Source organism: Agelaius phoeniceus, chromosome 1 (genome assembly GCF_051311805.1).
Source record: "Agelaius phoeniceus isolate bAgePho1 chromosome 1, bAgePho1.hap1, whole genome shotgun sequence".
Classification (NCBI taxonomy): domain Eukaryota; kingdom Metazoa; phylum Chordata; class Aves; order Passeriformes; family Icteridae; genus Agelaius; species Agelaius phoeniceus.
In genome coordinates, this window is record NC_135265.1 from 53,653,838 (window position 1) to 53,672,341 (window position 18,504).

Consider the following 18,504-nt stretch of genomic DNA (forward strand, 5'->3'; position numbering starts at 1 on the left):
AATTAGATACATCACTGCTACATAGTCTACTTTCTTTGCATTCATTTCATGGATTTTCCTTCCATTTGGCCTCATTCTTAAGTCTGTGGCAGGTTAAGAGTGAGGTAAATTATTTGGAAACCTCTCATATTTATTGATCCTCCTTCACAGCATAAATTACACAATGCAGTCACATGATGTACAAGAAGGAATTTTGTAAATAGCTTATTTAAATATTAATTCACAGTTTCTAAAAACACAGGAACCTTTATCACTCCTGTGCTTCTAAAATGTTTCAAACCTTTGATGGGGCACAAAATCTTCTATTCCATTCTGAGCAACTGATATTTTTTTAAACACCACACTGGTTCCTTTTCTTTCCAGTTTCTGTCTGCTGTTTACAAACAGATCCTTATGGCTCTATGAATTCAAGACAATTATACCTTTAAATTCACTGGAATGCCATCAGACCTATTATTTTTGGGACTTTCTAGCTGCATAAATAAAATGTCAACTATCTGAATATAAGGCATAGAAATATATAGGGATTGTTTTCTACAGGCATAGAAAGCAACATGAAAAGCCATCTGTAATTAAGGAGAAATGATAGGAAAAACTGCAATTTCAATACTTCACCCAGCAAAAAACAGAAGTGCATAAATATAAACAAAAGCCAGCACATTTGTTCTCAATAGAGATTGAATTAGACCTAGTTGGAACAAATAATTATAATAAATTAATTTTTTTCATAACTATTATTGTATATTTCTTTGTATTTCTCAAATTCAGTCTTTTCACAGAAGTTCTCCTTACACAGGTGAAAATTCTTGGAATCTGTTTCCTATCGCACTTTAGAGCTTTTGTTTCGCACCTGCCCGAAACCTGCACTGCTCTGCCACCTAGTGCTTCGAAGGAGGGTGTCTCACATCAAATGCCAGCACAGGATGTTCAACAGAATAGATGTTTCTATAAAGAAATATTTTACTAACATTTCCTCACTCAGGATGATTAAGGAGGACCTTGGTTTATCAGCCTCGAAGGATATCGTAATTGATCACTGCCAGAGATCGCCTCTATGCCTGCAGATCTTAGTAATACGCAAAATTGTTTGGCAACCTGCATCTTTGTATTTTAGGGTATTACATTGTGTTTATGGATCTTTTGAAAATGTAAAATAAATTAATTTTTGCATAAAATCCTTATAGAAGAAAAAATTTAATCAAATATCACACGTATTTAATAGTATGAAATTTTTAGACAAAAAATGTCCATTTCAACTTCTAGCAGGTACACGAAGAATCGAAATGAAATTACTGGTGCATAAAATTTTTGTTTGTAAATGGATTCTAAAGCACAGCATTTGCAACAACCAGCTTACTGCTTGTTAATTTTAATTTACACTGTTTCCAAAAGTGTGTTTCTATATTAGAACTGTTGTGAGTTATATTTTTATAAAATTACATTTAAACAGGGCTTATTTCAAGTAACAGACCAAGCTACAAGTTTTAGAGGAATTTTTATTTTTTGCAATTTCATTTGAAGGTAATGGAGCTTGACATTGGCAGAGTTAACACGACAAAGCTATGAAAGTGAGCTTTGCTCTTCTTTTGAAGGAAAAGTCATCCAAACAAGACTGCTCTGACTCTCACTGAAGATAATTTCTTCTACAGGAAAATTAACTGGTACAACATCAATTACATATACAAATCTTCAATATTTATCAGCTGGTTCTAATTTTTCTTGTAGATACCATGAATACCAAATGATTTTCCCCTCACACTACTCAGAAACAACTATGAAACATTGTTAAGCATCTCTTCTTGTCTGGATTGCATAAATGCAGAACCAACATAAACTGTACAGCTATGGGATGAATCACAGAATGGTTGGGGTTGGAAGGGGCCTCTGGAGACTATCTAGTTCAAACCTCCTGCTAAAGCAGGTTCGCCTGGAGCAGTTTACGCATTGGTAAGATCCCTGCAATCGTCTCTTCTCAAGGCTGAACAGGCCCAGCTCCCTCAGCCTGTCCTCCAGTCCCTGAATGATCTTTGTTGAACAGGACTGGACCCGCTGCTGACCCTGGGGAACACTGCTAGGTGCAGGCTGGACTCTGGTGATGATCACAACACTCTGGGCTCTGCCATTCAGCCAGTTCTGCCCCATGGAAGACAATGTCAAAAGCCTTGAAGTCAAGGTAGACATTACCCACTCCTCTTCCCTCATTATCCCATCCAGTCATTCCATCACACAAGGATGGCTGGCCAAGCATGATTTCACCTTGGTGGATCCATGTTGACTACTTGTCATAACCTTCTTTTTTGTCTGCACTTGGAAATGACAACCCGGCTGTTCCATCACCTTTCCAGGTGAGAAAAAGTTAACTGGCTCATAGTTCCCTGGATCCTGTCCTCCTTGTTCTTTTTGAAGTTTGAGTTCTCATGTGTGTAGCCTCAGCTCTCTTCACAGGGAGCAGTAGGCAGAAACTTTCCCAAATCTGCACAGGATTTTTCCTGGGAAGGCAGAGAGAAGAGATGAGATAGATGAGATGAGATGATGAGATGATGAGATGAGATGAGATGAGATGAGATGAGATGAGATGAGATGAGATGAGATGGAGAGAAAACAATTCTAATCTCTATTCTCTACTCCTGTTGTTTTTGCACATGTAGAATGCGTTAAGAAGATTGTTTACTTGAAGGGATTTAGTAATTAGATTCTACGGAAAATTGTTTTGTTTCCTTGGCCAATTGGATCAAAGCTGTGTCCTAGCTGTCTCAGACAGTCACAAGTTTTTCTGTAGTATCTTTTGTATAGTATAGTTTAGTATCTCTTTAGTATAATTATAATATACATGTACCTCTTCATGATTTTACAAATAACTCTCAGCATGTGAGAGTGCATCCCATCAAGTCCCGTGGATTTGTGGGTGTTAAGTTTGCCTTGACACCCACAAATGCTAATCTGATACTCCTCAACACAAAATCTTTTCTCCAGACTTTTTTGCTTGCCTACAGAGTCAGAGACTCCTGAGAGCTGCCTTAGCAGTAAAGACTGAAGCAAAAAGAGACCTTCCATAACTCCACCCTCTCTGGATCCTTTGTCACCACCAGCAGTGAGCACGTTTTCCCAAATCTTCCTGTTGCTACTGATGTACTGGAGGGACCCCTTGTTGTTATCCCTGATATTCCTTGCCAGATTTAATTCCAAATGGACCTTAGCCTTCTAGATCTCGCTCCTGTGTACTCTGAAAACATTCCTATATCCCTCACAAGTGCCCAAGAACCCTGCCCCCTTTTTCACAAACTTCCATAAACTTCCTAGTTCTCTTTATGTTTTGCCAGCAGCTCCTTGCTCATCTACGCCGGTGTCCTACCCCTTTGCTTGATTTCTTACCTGTAAGGATTCACTGATCTTGATCTTGGAGAAAGTGATGCTTATTCAGCTTTTTTCCTACAGAACTGTCAAATATTAATATCTGTATCTGTGAATTGGCAGGGTGTAATTGGTCCTATATGTGGACAAATCAAAGGACCCTCACCTCTCTCTAAAATACACTGTCCTGTGGAAAAGGCATGTGTGTATCTGCCTTACTGCTTGGCTAATCTCACCTCTAATGGGTCAGTCTCATCCCATGCAGCTCTGTCAAAAATTAGCTTTCCACTCCACATCCTTCTGGACACCTTTTATTGGCTTCACTTCTGAACAAGGAGAAAATAGACATGACTGGACTAAATCCCGTTCGGACAAATCAAATGGACTTATGTTGTTTGCTGGGATACTGTCAACTGAATGGCATCAATTTATACTTGTCAGTTTCATTATGTCCTTACTTTGTGGAGGAAATGTAGTATCTCCACTAACATCTGTTACTACCAGTTATGCTTCAAAGCATGGGATCCAGAGCAAGGAAAGCAAAAGTGAAACATTCCAGCACACACCAGCCCACTCCTTAAGCAGGCATAAGGAGCTCAGCCAACTACAAGTGAGGGCTATTGTGGAAAGTATGGTCCTGTGTCCTTCACTTTCATATTCCTACAGTCTGCCACTTTCCTGACCCTGACAGAAGATCCCTATGGGGAGATCCTCACCAAAAAAAACATGATGTAGAAAGCCAGGGAACAGTTCTAAGTTAGCACAGCTCCCTGAACCAGGAAGTAAAGGAGCACGTACAATCAAGTGCCAAGGAAATAGAGGGACAACCCAGACACAGGTAATGCTCTGCTCAAGGGAGCAGTCCCTTTGGTGGCAGAGAAAATGATGAAAGGAATAGGAAAGCTCACATTATCAACAAGTGTCTCAAGGGTTGGTGTCATCAGCAGAATTTTGCGTTCTTTGATCATGGGGCAACTATTACGGCACTTGGCTGCTGAAACTGGATGGGCTCCGTCTCTCTGTTAGGGGTAGAAGGATTTTAGCTCATGAACTGGTGGAACTTATTGAGAGGGCTTTAAACTAGGTTTGAAGGGCTAAGGGGAGGTAGCTGGGCTCTCTGGAAGCAGGCCCAAGGATGGTAAGCCTGAGTTAGGAGTGATAGCAGCCCAGCTGAGGTGTATGTATACTAATGCGCACAGCATGGCCAACAAACAAGAAGAGCTGGAAACCATAGTGCAGCAGCGGAGCTATGATATAATTGCCATCACAGAAACATGGTGGGATGACTCACATGGCTGGAGTGCTGCACTGGATGGCTACAAGCTCTTCAGGAGAGATAGGAAAGGGAGAAGAGGTGGAGGGGTGGCCCTTTGTATTAGGGATGCCATAGGTATTGAAGCTGTTGAATGACGATGAAGTTGAATGCCTATGGGTAAGAATTAAGGGCAAGGCCAACAAGGCTGACATCCTACTGGGAGTCTGTTATCATCCACCCAACATGGAAGAAGAAGCGGACAACTTATTCTGTAAGCAGTGGAGAATGTTTCAGGATCACCAGCCCTTATTCTTGTAGGTGACTTCAACCTACCTGACATCTACTGGGAACTTAATACAGCAGAAAAGAGGCAGTCCAGGAAGTTCTTAAGAGTGTGTGGAGGACAACTTTTTGTCACAGCTGGTGAGTGAGCCCACCAGGGCAGGGACTGTGTTAGACCTATTGTTTACAAACAGAGATGGGCTGGTGGGAGATGTGGTGGTTGGAGGCTGCTTGGGGCACATTGATCATGAAATTATAGAGTTCTTGATATTTGATGAAGTGAGGAGGAACACCAGTAAGACTATTACATTGGACTTCTGGCAGGCAGACTTTGGTCTATTTAGGGGACTTATTCAGAGAGTTCCTTGGGAAGCAACCCTTAAAAACTCCTTAAAAAGGAGTCCAGGAGAAGGAGGTGTGCTTCAAACAGAGATCCTGAGGGCAGAGGAACAGACTGTCCATGTGAGCCAAAAGATGAGTTCACAAGGCAAATGTCCAGTCTGGATGTGCAATGAGGTTTTGAAGGAACTTAGAAATAAAAAGAGGATGTATCATCTTTGGAAGGTCTCTCAGGAAGTATTTAAGGGGTTGCTAGGGCACGTAGGAAAAAAATTTAGAGAGGCCAAAGCTCAGTTTGAACTCAGTTTGAATTTGGCGAGTTTTGTAAAGGATAATAAAAATGTTTTTACAAATATATTAACAGCAAAAGGAAGGGTAAGACCAACCTTTGTTCTCTACTGGATGTGGGAGGGAACTTAGTAACTGCAGATGAGGAGAAGCTAGAAATGCTTGATGCCTTCTTTGCCTCAGTCTTTTACAGTAAGTTAGAAAAATTATAAAAGAAAGGCCTCATAAAATCAGGCCTGCTCTGTTAAATGGATGGCTGGCCTTGTCAAGCTACCACTTTGCAAGTTCACATGTGAAAATAATCCTGGTGTGAGCAGTTCATTAACATAACAATCTATTCCTGGGTGAAAAACAACTAACACCTGCATAAACATTAAATCTATCTCATGACAATCGGTGAAAAAAATATTTAAACAATTGAAGAGTAGAGAAATTTGATGGACAAGTAAAATACCTTTTACTAACCAATAAAGTAATTAGCAAGAAAGCTACTAACCAATTGGAGTCACACATAAGGTCTGTAATACTGTCTAAAAATGAGTTATATGAATAAAGAATGGGCTTTTTCCACCATGAAGAAAATGGAGTCTTGTGTGATTTATTCTGATATCAGTCTTTAGAAGGAAGACGTCTTGTCCTCAGCACAGCTGTCCTCCTGGATTGGCAGATGGTGTCAGGGAGCAGAATGGTTCCCCTGTTGTCCAGAAGGAGGCAGTCAGAGAACTGCTGAGCTGCTTGGATGTTCATAAATCTCTGTGACCAGATGGGATCCATCTCAGGGTGAGGAGGGAGCTGGCAGATGAGCTTGTGAAACCGCCCTCCATCATTTACCAGCAGTCCTGGCTCGCTGGTGAGGTTCCAGATGACTGGAAGCTGGCCAATGTGATGCCCATTCACACAAAAGGTGGGAAGGAGGATCCTGGTAATTCTAGGCCAGTTAGCCTGACCTCAGTATCCAGTAAGGTGATGGAGCAGTTTATACTGAGCATCATCACACAGCACTTACAGGATGGCCAGGGTATCAGACCCAGCCAGCGCGGGTTTAGGAGGTTGTGTTTGACAAACCCAATCTCCTTTTATACCAAGTGACCCACCTGGTGGATGAGGTCTGTGAAAGGCTGTGGATGGTGTCTACTTGGAGTTCAGCAAGGCCTTTGACACTGTCTCCCACAGCACACTCCTGGAAAAGCTGGCAGCCCACAGCTTGGACAGGAGCACTCCTTGCTGGGTTAAGAACTGGCTGGGTGGCCGGGCCCAGAGAGTGGTGGTGAACAGTGCTGCATCCAGCTGGGGCCAGTCACCAGTGGTGTCCCTCAGGGCTCTGTGCTGGAAACAGTTCTGTTCAATATCCTCATTGATGACATGGATGAGGGGATTGAGTCTTTCATTAGTAAATTTGGGGGCAACACTAAGCTGGGAGCATGTGTTGACCTGTTGGAAGGGAGGATGGCTCTGAAGAGAGAGACCTGGAACAGTTGGATGGATGGGTAGAGACCACTAAGATGAAGTTCAATAAGTCCAAGTGCCGAGTCCTGCATTTTGGCCACAGTAACCCCCTGCAACCTTATAGGCTGGGGAGGGTGTGGCTGGACAGTGTCCAGGTGGAAAGGGACTTTGGGGTACTGGTCAACAGGTCAGCAGGAGCAGGGAGGTCATTCTGCCCCTGTACTCAGCAGTGGTGAGGCTGCACCTTGAGCGCTGTATCCAGTTCTGGGCCAGTCAGTTTGGGAAGGACATTGACACGCTTGAGTGCATCCAGAGGGCAGAGAGGCTGGAGATGGGCTTGGAACACAATCCCTGTGAGGAATGACTGAGGGAGCTGGAGTTGGTTAGCCTGGAGAAAAGGAGACTCAGGGGTGACCTTATAACTCTCTACAATTATGTGAAAGGTGGTTGTAGTCAGGTCTATCTCTCCAGGCAGCAGCTGACAGAACGAGAGGACACAGTCTTTAAGCTGTGCCAAGGGAAATATAGGTTGGATATTAGGAAAAAATTTTTTATGGGAAGAGCGATAAAGTACTGGAATGACCTGCCCAGGGAGGTGTGGAGTCACCATCCCTGGACGTGTTTAAAACAAGATTGGATGTGGCACATGGTTTAGTTGGGGTGATGTTAGGGCATGGGTTGGACTCTATGAACTTGAAGGTCTCTTCCCATCTAGTGATTCTGTGAGAGGGTTGGAGCAGGTTTGCATTTTTTGGCAGCCAAATAGCTACTAGGGTGGCTAAGCCACAATACCAAAGAGTACGGCGTGTACACTGAAATCCCCAACAAAAACTGAAAACAGACTTAAACCCCTAAAGCAGTGGTGCTGCTGTGTGGCTAAAACCAAAGTGAAAATCCAGGCAGGTGCTGTAGCTGCACCCCTGAAGGCACCAGTGGAGAGTGGAGGTAGACTGCCCCCTCTCTGCCCAGGACTCCAGCCGAAGGCACCGTGCCTGCTCGTGGTTTTCCAAGCACACACTGACCACCCAGAATACTGCACAGCTGCAAAGAAACAGCTTTGACCCCTGTCACATTTACAGTAATTACGTTTCAGTTTGGTTTTTTACTCAAGTGTACGCTGACGGGAGGGGAAAACAGGCTTTCCACATCCCTTTAAGATAGAATTATCTTGTATACTGACAACAGCAAGGAATATTCAACCTTCATCCAGTGCAGAAAAAAATGCAAATACTATATGGCAACCACTATTTTGCTCAAACCTAGGACTATCACAAATTATCTCAAACAGCAACATTGTGGAGAGATCCACACAAAGGAAATAACCAAATAACTGCATAGTTCCTTGCAAATATCTTTTGTTTCTGATCAATAATATCACTTTTAAACATTTTTCCCCCTCCAAAAGAGCAGTAGCCAAAACCAGAAAGCAAATTTCCCTGGGACACTTAACAAACTTTATTGAACATCTGTGAATTTAGAAGATATTATTTACAAAACCAGCATAGGACATTAGCATACAAATTGTTCAGGGGACAGTATGCAGATATCCAAACCCAAGGCAGATCCTGATTTCTCTCTGTTCTTTGCTGTGATGTATCATCACTGAGAAGCATTTCCCACTGCATGCTGGAGAAACAATGCCTGACTGGAAAATCACATGGCACAACAAAAATTCAAGCAGGCTTCCCAAAAGTTCAAAGGAGTGCTGTTCACACTGAGTGAACAAGAAAAAAATTCTGGAAAATCATGAATTCTCTTCCTGCAGCAACTGCTTTTGCTACCATTAATTCTACAGCATCAATTTTGAACAAACCAAGACGGACGCTTCCTGGCTCTTTCAATGATCCGCTTGCCTTCATCTTTTTCTGTGGGTTTTTCTCCTTCATAAAGGACAACAGTCTCTACAGCTGGAGCATTAAACGGCCCTCCCTCTTTCTTGTATATTTCCATCCGTATCAGTCGAGTTTCTTCTTTGACCTTTGCGTAACAATAGCCACAAAGGACATGTTTCTGCTTCAAGTTTCCACATTCAGGACAAACATCTATGTTCCTCTACAATGACAGTCAAAACCAGGAAATTTTGTAATTTGAACAGCAGCAAAAAAAGAAACAGGGCAAAATAAAAATATACAAATAAAAATGTTAAATTAGAGAAATTCACCTACCATTTCAAAATGTATTCCTCTACATAACTTTTCTGTAATGTGTTGCTATGTCAAATGCTTACAACTAAGAATAGCCTCTAAATTCAGTATTTAAGTCATTATGCCTAATTATGTTTGGAAGACTAAACAGCTATAGACTCAATTAGATGCACAGAAAAGGTAGGCCTTTCCCATTTACATTATCTGTTCAGCCAAAATTCACTTTTTGTTGGCTTGCACTTCAAGTGTCCCTGTTTATTTAACCTCATACTGTCACACATAATGAATAACCAAGGATTTACAAAGGATTTTAAAGATTACAGTATCTTGTATGCTAATTGATTTACAAAAAAACTCCAGAGAGCTTTCACAGTCAGTCCTTTCCTCTGCAATGATTCTCCAAAACAAGGGCTTTGCTGCTCACCTTTATTTCTATGAGCTTGCTGGGGTTCCTCCGCCTGCAGCGGTTCACCTCGATGGTGCGCCTCTGCTTGGGCGCCGCCATCCACACCACGCTCTCCGGCAGGCTGGGCGCCCCAGCGTCACTGATCCCTTGTGGAACAAGGGCCGGACCTTGCACAGCGAGTGCTGGTCCTGCAGGAGAAACGAAAAGAGGGGTGTGATTGTCCCACTCTGCTCTGTACTGGTGTGGCCTCCCCCCTTGAATACTGTGTGCAGTTTTGGGCACCACAATATCAGAAGAATATAAAGCTCTTACAGAACATTCAAAGGAGGGCCATGAGGATGGCAAAGGGCCTGGAGGGGAAGCCATACAAGAAGCAGCTGAGGTTATTTCACCTGTTCAGCCTGGAGGAGATTGAGGGGAGACCTTATCACATTCTACAACCTCCTCATGAGGGGAAGGAGAGGGGCAGGCACTGATCTCTTCTCTGTGGTGACAGGATTCAAGAGCATGGGATGAAGCTGAGTCAAAGGAGGTTTAGGTCAGACACTGGGGAAAAGTTCTTCCCCTAGAGGGTGTTTGGGCACTAGAGCATCTTCCCCAGGGAAGTGGTCACAGCTCCAAGCCTGCCAGAGTTCAGGAAACGTTTGGAAAACGCTCTTGGGCACATGGTATTTCTCTTGGGACTGCCCTGTGCAGGGCTGAGTTGGACTTGATGATCCTTGTGTGCCCCTTCCCGCTCAGCATTATCTGTGATTCTGTGAGAAAGAAATTCCTCACAGCCAAGCCCCATTCACGTGCGGTCGAGGAAACACGACACGGATGCTGCCGTCACCCCCGAAGCAAGGCAAGAGCGGCGCCCCCGCCCCGCTCCCTCACTGACCCCAGCGCCCTCCCGCCCTTCAGAGGTAAAACGAGTCCCTAAGCCCCGACATCGCCTTCTCACAAAATCACAGAATCGCTGGCGCTGGAAGGGACCTCTGAGATCATCTATTCCAAACCCTTCCCAAAGCAGGTGACACAAGAACGCGTCCAGTTCCTTCAGCTAGGCGGAGAAGAGCCCGGAACCTACCCCATGGCGGGCTCTGGCCCCCGAAGATACCCGGCCAGAGGCCACGCTCCAGCCGCCCCCAGCAGCGTTGCAGCAGAGCGCGAAGCCGCGGCAGCGGAGAGCGGACCAGGACCAGCACCGCCATAACCCCACACGGCACCGCCGAGCCTTCGGGGGAGGCGACCCTGTTCCTGAGCCTTCTGGGAAACCGAGTGCTCTTAGCCTGTCCCGACAGTGCAGGAGACAGGACCAGGACTCCAAGTCCCAGCACTGCTCTCGCTACCGGGAGGGCGGGGCGGTGTAGGGCGGATGGAGGACTCAAACTCCCAGTATGCCTCACGGCGCGCCTCGCCGCCAACCGCATCCCAGCACGCTCAGGCGCAGGCCACCACCCCGCCAATCAGCGCGCTCGCTGTGCCTTCGCGCTGGGAGCGGGAGCGGCGTCCGCGCCTGCGCCGAGGAGCCGGCGCGGGGAGCGCAGGGGCTGGTGCCAAAATGGCGGAGCGCGGCTACAGCTTCTCCCTCACCACCTTCAGGTGCCGGGGCAGGGACGGCTGTGGGCTCGTGGGCAGAGGCGGGCGGGCTGCCGGGCCAGCGGGAGAACGGCGCGCAGCCTGAGCGCAGCGGCCTGCCGGCGACGGCGAGGCAGGACCGAGGGGGCGCTTTGCAGAGTCATCGGGCCTGCGAGCGCTGGGGGGCAGTGGGGGCTCCACCCGGACAGGAGTGCCGGGCGTGGGGAGAGCGGCGGGGTCAGGCGCCCGAGGGGAGTACGCAGCTGCCCAGGGGCTTCCTCAAGGGCGGCGGGGAGGGTCCTGGGTCCATCTGGTGTCTGTCGCTGACCTCGGGCCCCGGTGCGGGCGCCGCTTGTGTCTCCTCGTTGCTGTGAGACAGAGCTGCTGTAGGACCACGTTAAGGTCTGTCCGGACACTAGCGGTGCCTTACAGCGAGTACTCGGCTTAGCAAACTCGGGGGCACCACGACAGCTGAGCTGTGGTGTCCTGAGAGCTTGCTTCAGATGTAGGAATGAGTGAAGCAGATGAGTTTTAAAATAGTTTGTGTTCCTTCCTGCTACGCTTGGCAGTGGCTGCTCTCCTTGCACTTGGTTTTGTGCACAGCCTGAACGTGGAATGATGGCATGCACAGAGTGAATATGCTGTGGAGTGGTATCTGTTGGGGTGTTACTCTAATACCTAGACTGAAGATTAATTCAGAGTAAAAAAATTACCTTCCATTCATTTTTTTAAGCTATTAAGTTATTCAGACCTATGTTGCATATAGAAAAAAGAAAAACTGATCACAAGAACCTTTATGCTGCTCGTGGGGAAGTGTCCCCTTAATCTCATCAGAGAGTCATGCTGTGTAATTCCAAAAGGGATTGCTAAAGGCTTGTTGCAGTTGAGCAAATGAAGCAGTTTCTAACCTAAAATGATTAAAAGAATGTTCTTAATGGATGGGAGCAGCCTAAGATGTTTCATCTGCTCAAGTAGATTGGATTCTTTATTAGCTTTCAGAAATTATTTCCTAAGGGAGTCACAAACTTTTTGTATTTTACAGAAGCACTATGTGCTTGGAATGACTGTTCTGATTTGTTACAGTTTGTAGTGGAAAAGCCAGAATTACTACTTTGTCACCCTTACACCCTCTTTCCTCTGTGACTGCACTGATTGATTATTGCTTGCCTTGTTTTCTTCATCTAAGCACTGAGTTACATAATATCCCATTTTACTTCTGCAACTATTAAAGCAGCAGTGTCTGAAATACAGCCTAGAGAACAGATCCACTTGCAAAATCACTTGTCCAATGAGTGCTGCCTCTGGTGTCCTTTGTACTGGGGATGGAGAATGGACCCCTCTACCCCTCTGCTTCTGAATAAGTTACTTTGTAACTCATTTTGCTTGACACCTGCAGCTCCATTCGGATGATTCTGCATCCATTACCAGAATAACGTGGATCATTAAAACAAAATGCAGGAATACCTGGGGATGGAATGGGAGTTGTTGCTGTCTTGTGCCATTGACCTTGTGTGTTTGTCAGTCAAAAAGCATAACTGTGTTTTGCTGGTTCCTTTCAGCAGTGAACATCAGTGCCTTGAAAGCTTTTGGAAATCACACATACAATGTAATTTCAATAGAAAGTCATGACACACCCTGCAGATTTTTCCCCACTGAGTGAAAAACTTTATTTTGCTTCTTCCTTCCTAGTCCTTCTGGAAAGCTTGTTCAGATTGAATATGCTTTGGCTGCAGTAGCTGCAGGAGCTCCATCAGTTGGGATTAAAGGTAGGTCCAGAAAATACTGATGGAATTGGGATTTTGTCTATTTTTTTGGGAGAACTAAACCAGTTTGGATCATGTACTGGGTCTTTTATATTGGATACTTCTTTATCTTTCTTTCTGTTATATATTTTGTTACTCTTTCAGTAACAAATTCAGATTTTCACATGTTTTAATTAGTTTTGTAGTTCCTGGGGGTCTTTTTTTGGGTGATTTTGGAGACATTCAGCTGGTAGATGTTTGATTTTGGGGTTTTTTTGAGTGTTCCAGTCCTTATATATAGAAATGACGCACACAAAAAAAGCTAGTTAGATTGCTCAGTTATTCATGTTATACGGAATCTTTAGAATGGGATTATGGGAGCTGTATGGTTATTTAAAAAAAGAAACAATATGTTGGGTGTATTCATCAAAGTATCTCTCTTTAACCTGATTGTGAGCTTGAATGGCTTTTAAAAAGAGAGGAAGAAATTTTTTACAGTTTAATAAGCTCATTCTGTGTTTTGACTACTAATTTTAGTTTAATCTTTAAATATTTTTTGTTCTTTTCCAGCTGCAAATGGAGTGGTGTTGGCAACTGAGAAAAAGCAGAAATCCATTCTTTATGATGAAAGGAGTGTCCACAAAGTAGAACCAATTACCAAACATATAGGTTTAGTGTACAGTGGTATGGGTCCAGATTACAGGTATTAAAACATTCTGTTTGATCACCATTTAGATGCATATTCATACAGGAAGTTTAAGTAACAGGTAGCAATTAGCTGTTTCTTTCTAGGTGTATGTCATAATATTATATTGCACTGTAAATGACATTCACTTGAAGTTTTTCTTAATATATTCATTAACTTGTCAAATAACCTTGTATCCAAAGAATAAAAACAGTGTAATTCAACCTTACTTAAAATATTTCAGCAACTACATGGTTAATAGAATAACTCAGCACAGTCTTGTGTTCTTACATTGATGTTATGCTAGATGTACAAGTCCTGAATAGGTATTCATTATTATGAGTTTTCAGTTCTAGTTGGAATTTTTTTGACATAGTACTTTTGTCTCTGTTTTCAGAGTACTTGTGCACAGAGCTCGGAAGCTGGCCCAGCAATATTACTTGGTTTATCATGAGCCCATTCCAACAGCTCAGCTAGTACAGAGAATTGCCTCTGTGATGCAGGAGTACACGCAGTCTGGGTACGTGCTGGGATTGCAGAGCTGCTTGGAAAGATTGTGGTGTTGAAATGTAATGAGTAACAGCTACCCACTGATTGAGGGTTTTGTGGAAAAGGCAGTTTTTCAGTGGAGGATGGGCGCAGAAAGTGTGCCAACGGGAGGAGCACTCATTGGCAGTGGGTGAGGATGGGTCTCCATATCTTGCACAAAAACATGTCAGCCAAGGCAGGACACTTTTGATTTTGTTCTGTTGGTCAACTCATCCTTATTATAGCCCTGGTCTGGGGAGATGATAAACACATCCAAAATAATTGGTCACCTTTGACTTTCCCTGGATAATTCATTCTGTTTTGTTTGCCTGTAGTGGTGTTCGTCCCTTTGGTGTATCGCTGCTAATATGTGGCTGGAATGAAGGGCGGCCGTATTTATTTCAGTCGGATCCATCTGTAAGTATCTTACACTTGTAAGTTCTGCTGCTCTGATAAAACATGTGAAACTTTGCATGTGCTCATGAAATGCTTTCTGTGACGAGAATAATAATAGAGAGATAGAATGAAAGATAACTTCAGAAGTCAAAATGGGTCATTTCAGTAGGTGCTTGGAGCAAGCCTGCATCATTCTGTGCCTACATGTTCCTGTATTGCTTTGAGGGATGGCAGCTGTTTCTGAGGGAGGTCATCCCTTTTCATACCTTCCCACCCAGTTGATAGTGCCAGCAAAAATGGTGTTCTGTAACAGCTACTAGGAAAAAATAAATTGACTGTTTGTACTTCTCCAAACTGGATGGAAGTTAGGCCAAAACCTGTAGCATTGTGAGATTTAATGCACATGCTGTGGTATTTAATGACAGTGGTTAATATAATTGAGTTTATTTGCTGGGTTTGCAGTGCACTTCAGAAAAACTACCCTTAGATGCAGGTATGAGGTGCAGTGCTTCAGATGAAAAAAATGAGGTCATTGTAGTGATCACTGCAGCTTCTGGTGGTTTGAATTACCTGATGCTTCAGTGTAAAAAGCAAAATGCAGATGTCTCGTTTAAGGCAGTCTGATGGAGGCATAGAACTGCTGCTGGTCTTCATGCCAGAGGAGAGAATAGAAGCAATGACTAAATATGTTCGTTGTAGTGAACATAAATCAGATGGCTGATTTGCAACAAGTCACTTACATTACTTTATCTTCAAAAAGAAGAATATGTGGGATGAGCCTCAGTAAGGATTTGAGTGTACACTTTCTCAAAGGCAAATGGACTATTTCTGGTTAAGGAATCCCAAATCCAAACTATGCTAATGACTTACTAAATGCATCTTTCAAAGTAGCGAGAGAATGACAATAGGTGGGGTGCAATACACCTCTCGTAAAGTTTCACAGCATATGTTCCCATATAAAATTAGTCTCAATATGATCCAAAATTGTCTCCTGAGGTCTCAGACCACTCAGTATCTTACTAATTGCTGCTTTACTTTTTTACCAAGTAACTGAATACACAGTCTTTCACTAAGTTACACAAAACAATTCAATCAATAGATTATTGCTTTTACAGGGAGCTTATTTTGCCTGGAAAGCAACAGCAATGGGAAAAAATTACGTCAATGGGAAAACATTTCTTGAGAAAAGGTAATGTATTTGATACTTCTCTGAAAGGATACTGTGTTTTGTTCAGGTTCCTTATAAAATAGTAAAATAGCCAATTTAAAAAAGGTACACTTTTTAAATTGTAAGAACAAAGTTTTTAAATACTTAAGATGTGATGCTCTCAGTGTACTTGTTTATAAGTGCACAGGAAGTTTGATTTATATAAACTCCAACTTTTGTGTTTATGTAGAGTTACTTGAGTGCAGTAGACATATTCAGCATATTTGCAACAATGTTTTATACAGTGTCAGTAGGAAAAGTAGGCTTTTTTTTTTAATTATAACTTTGACTATTAATGCCACTATGTTTACAAATAATACTTGTATGAGAAACAGATTTTAGTAGTTCTGGGGATTTTAGAGACTCCAGGATTATTAAAATTTGTAAAGGTTTTTGTCCTATGCTGAAATAAATGAATGTCTGTTTACAGATACAATGAAGATTTGGAGCTTGAAGATGCCATTCATACAGCTATCTTAACACTAAAGGTTAGCAAAGCATTTAAAAAAGAAGTTTCTTATGTCTTCACTGACATGATTCACTGAACTGTATTTGTTTTAATAGGAGAGCTTTGAAGGGCAAATGACAGAAGACAACATTGAAGTTGGCATCTGTAATGAAGCTGGTTTTAGGAGGCTCACTCCAACTGAGGTTAAGGACTACTTGGCTGCAATAGCCTAGTAGAAACCGAGCTAGACTGTGGTTCACACAAAGGTCTTTTTAATTTTGGCTACTTAAATGTTTTTCTTTGCAGTTTTTGCATACTTATTTCTACATGGTTTGTCTGAGAGATTTTTTAAACATCATGGATGCAAATACAACGGTCCTTGATATTGTAATACATGGAATCTTGTTAAAGATAATTCTTTCCCTTGATACACAAAATACTGTACAAAATGTAAAGTTATAGTGACAGCTTGAAAAAGGCTAAAGAATAAAAACAGAGGCCATTGTTTTGGGGGAAGGTGTCTGTGTGTCTTTTCAATCCTAGCCTGTTTATCTACATAAAACTTAGATTTCAGTATCCTTATTGCTGAGGAAACAGTTTTTCATATACAGCCATGCTGAACTTATGTTCAGCCTTCTTTTAAAAAATTTAAATGTTGAGTGATAGGATAATTTTTTCACTTAGGATTATTGTTTAAATGTTACTTAACCTCCAGAAATAGTTTTATGGGATGCACAAGATCATGTACTTTCACAAAGGGGCAGGAAAGGCTTCCATTTCAGGTGTGTACTGTGATCTGATTGAGCCACTCTGCTTTTGACCATCCTGGTCTTTGTGTCCTAAGAACTTGTTTTACTTGAGTTATTTTCTTGGCCCTTGAAATTGCACCTTTACAGTCTTGAAATATTGTTAGGAAAAGTAGAAACAGTAACTCTTACTGAAAACTAAATGCATTTATCACTATCAATAAAAATCAATGGGATTTACAAAACAGAATGAGAGTATGTAGTGTAATTACTTTATCCCTTGAATTGTGCTAAAGTGTTTTCCAACTTGCAAGATAATTCTAAAGATGTAATGAAAGGAGCATTTAATTTGTGCACCATAAGTTTTACAGATATTGTGTGGCTATATCAATACATTTGTTATATGTGTAGAGTCATTCAAGTCATAAAAGCCTACATTTACTGCAAAAGAAATGGGATAAATACACAGGTTTTTTTTCCAACAGAAATAATCTGGTATGCAGCTATTTAAGTGACTGTTTTCAGATTTTGTATTTTTGAAACAATTTGATTGTTAAAATGTTGGTAATGAACTCAGAGCAACAGCTCAATCAGTCTGCTTGTACGTAAGGCTAAGGATGTAGGGGAGCAGCCTGGCAGGTCCCATGTCAGCCAGCCATAACTAATGAAGAAAATACAGAATATGAGTAGAAAATAGTGTATAAGCTGATTGACCTGTGCTTTCCCGTGTCTGTCTTCTGATGGTTTTTGTTATCATCAGGTGAATAAGAATTTCTAAAGCATGCCAGAAATGAATTTTTATTTCCTAGTGTCAGAAATAAAAGCTCTGTCCAAATGGTTCATTAAGATTTCTGCCAGATCACTTTTTGAGTATTCTACTCTGAAAACCAGGCCATACTCTGATTCTTATTCTAGAGAAAATAAAACAACTCAGATCTGAAACTGAAAGCTTTATATTGCTGCATCTTTGATGTAGAATATTAATGCACACTTAGTTTTTTAATGCTGTATAAATATTCAAGATTTTCTACATGCAAAAATGTGTGTAGGTACTTCAGAAATTGACGGCAGTGGTTTAGTTGTCTCTGCTAATAGAAACAGTTGATGAGCAAAGAACACCATCCTATGAAGGGTAGCTGAAACCAAAGCAAGTTTCAAACCATGGTAAACTATTCCTTGTTTTGTGTTAAAGGATATGAGTAGGTCTCTGGTTTACTGCCAGTGGTTTTCACTTGGATAAGCCAAGCTGGTGACTGTTTTTACACCATTAAGAACTGAGTCCCAAAGCTCCCTGGTAGTACTTAAACCCTGTAGTGAATCAGTGTTAATGGCACGTAGTGTAATTTGGAAAGAATATGCATACTATTTTGAATTTAGGCTTTATTTAGATAATTTCCTTAGTGGTAGTCAGATAAACCTTGACACTGCTGCTCTGATGGGGAAAGTGGTGTGGTTTTAAGTGCGGGGTTCTTTTTTTAACTGCATGTCTAGAATAGTAGCTAAATTTTATCTACTATTTAAAGGGAAATCTTTAAACTGCAGAGAACTAAGTAACACATTTTTCCATTTAAAATCAAAGGAAATAGTCTTTTTAACTTGAAGATGTATTTCTTAAATAATTTCAGGAGTGAGCGATACTAGTGCAGTGGACTGCCAAATTATATGGTGATTTTTTTGTGCT

General features: G+C 42.2%; 2 protein-coding genes across 2 annotated transcripts; one reads left to right on the forward strand and one right to left on the reverse strand.

Annotated features, from left to right (window-relative positions):
* Positions 1-8,392: 8,392 nt before the first annotated feature.
* On the reverse strand, positions 8,393-10,742 carry MRPL32 (mitochondrial ribosomal protein L32). The gene is made up of 3 exons (XM_054637383.2): positions 10,581-10,742; positions 9,530-9,699; positions 8,393-9,013 (listed from the first exon to the last, which is right to left on the reverse strand). Exons 1-3 carry the CDS (start codon positions 10,702-10,704, stop codon positions 8,759-8,761), a joined length of 549 nt encoding a protein of 182 aa, XP_054493358.2. The 5' UTR covers positions 10,705-10,742; the 3' UTR covers positions 8,393-8,758.
* Positions 10,743-10,958: 216 nt separating this feature from the next.
* PSMA2 (proteasome 20S subunit alpha 2) lies at positions 10,959-17,669 on the forward strand. The gene is made up of 8 exons (XM_054629644.2): positions 10,959-11,095; positions 12,761-12,837; positions 13,384-13,516; positions 13,896-14,018; positions 14,362-14,443; positions 15,538-15,611; positions 16,060-16,117; positions 16,194-17,669. The coding sequence occupies exons 1-8, from the start codon at positions 11,055-11,057 to the stop codon at positions 16,308-16,310; spliced, it is 705 nt and encodes a 234-aa protein (XP_054485619.1). The 5' UTR covers positions 10,959-11,054; the 3' UTR covers positions 16,311-17,669.
* Positions 17,670-18,504: the final 835 nt, after the last annotated feature.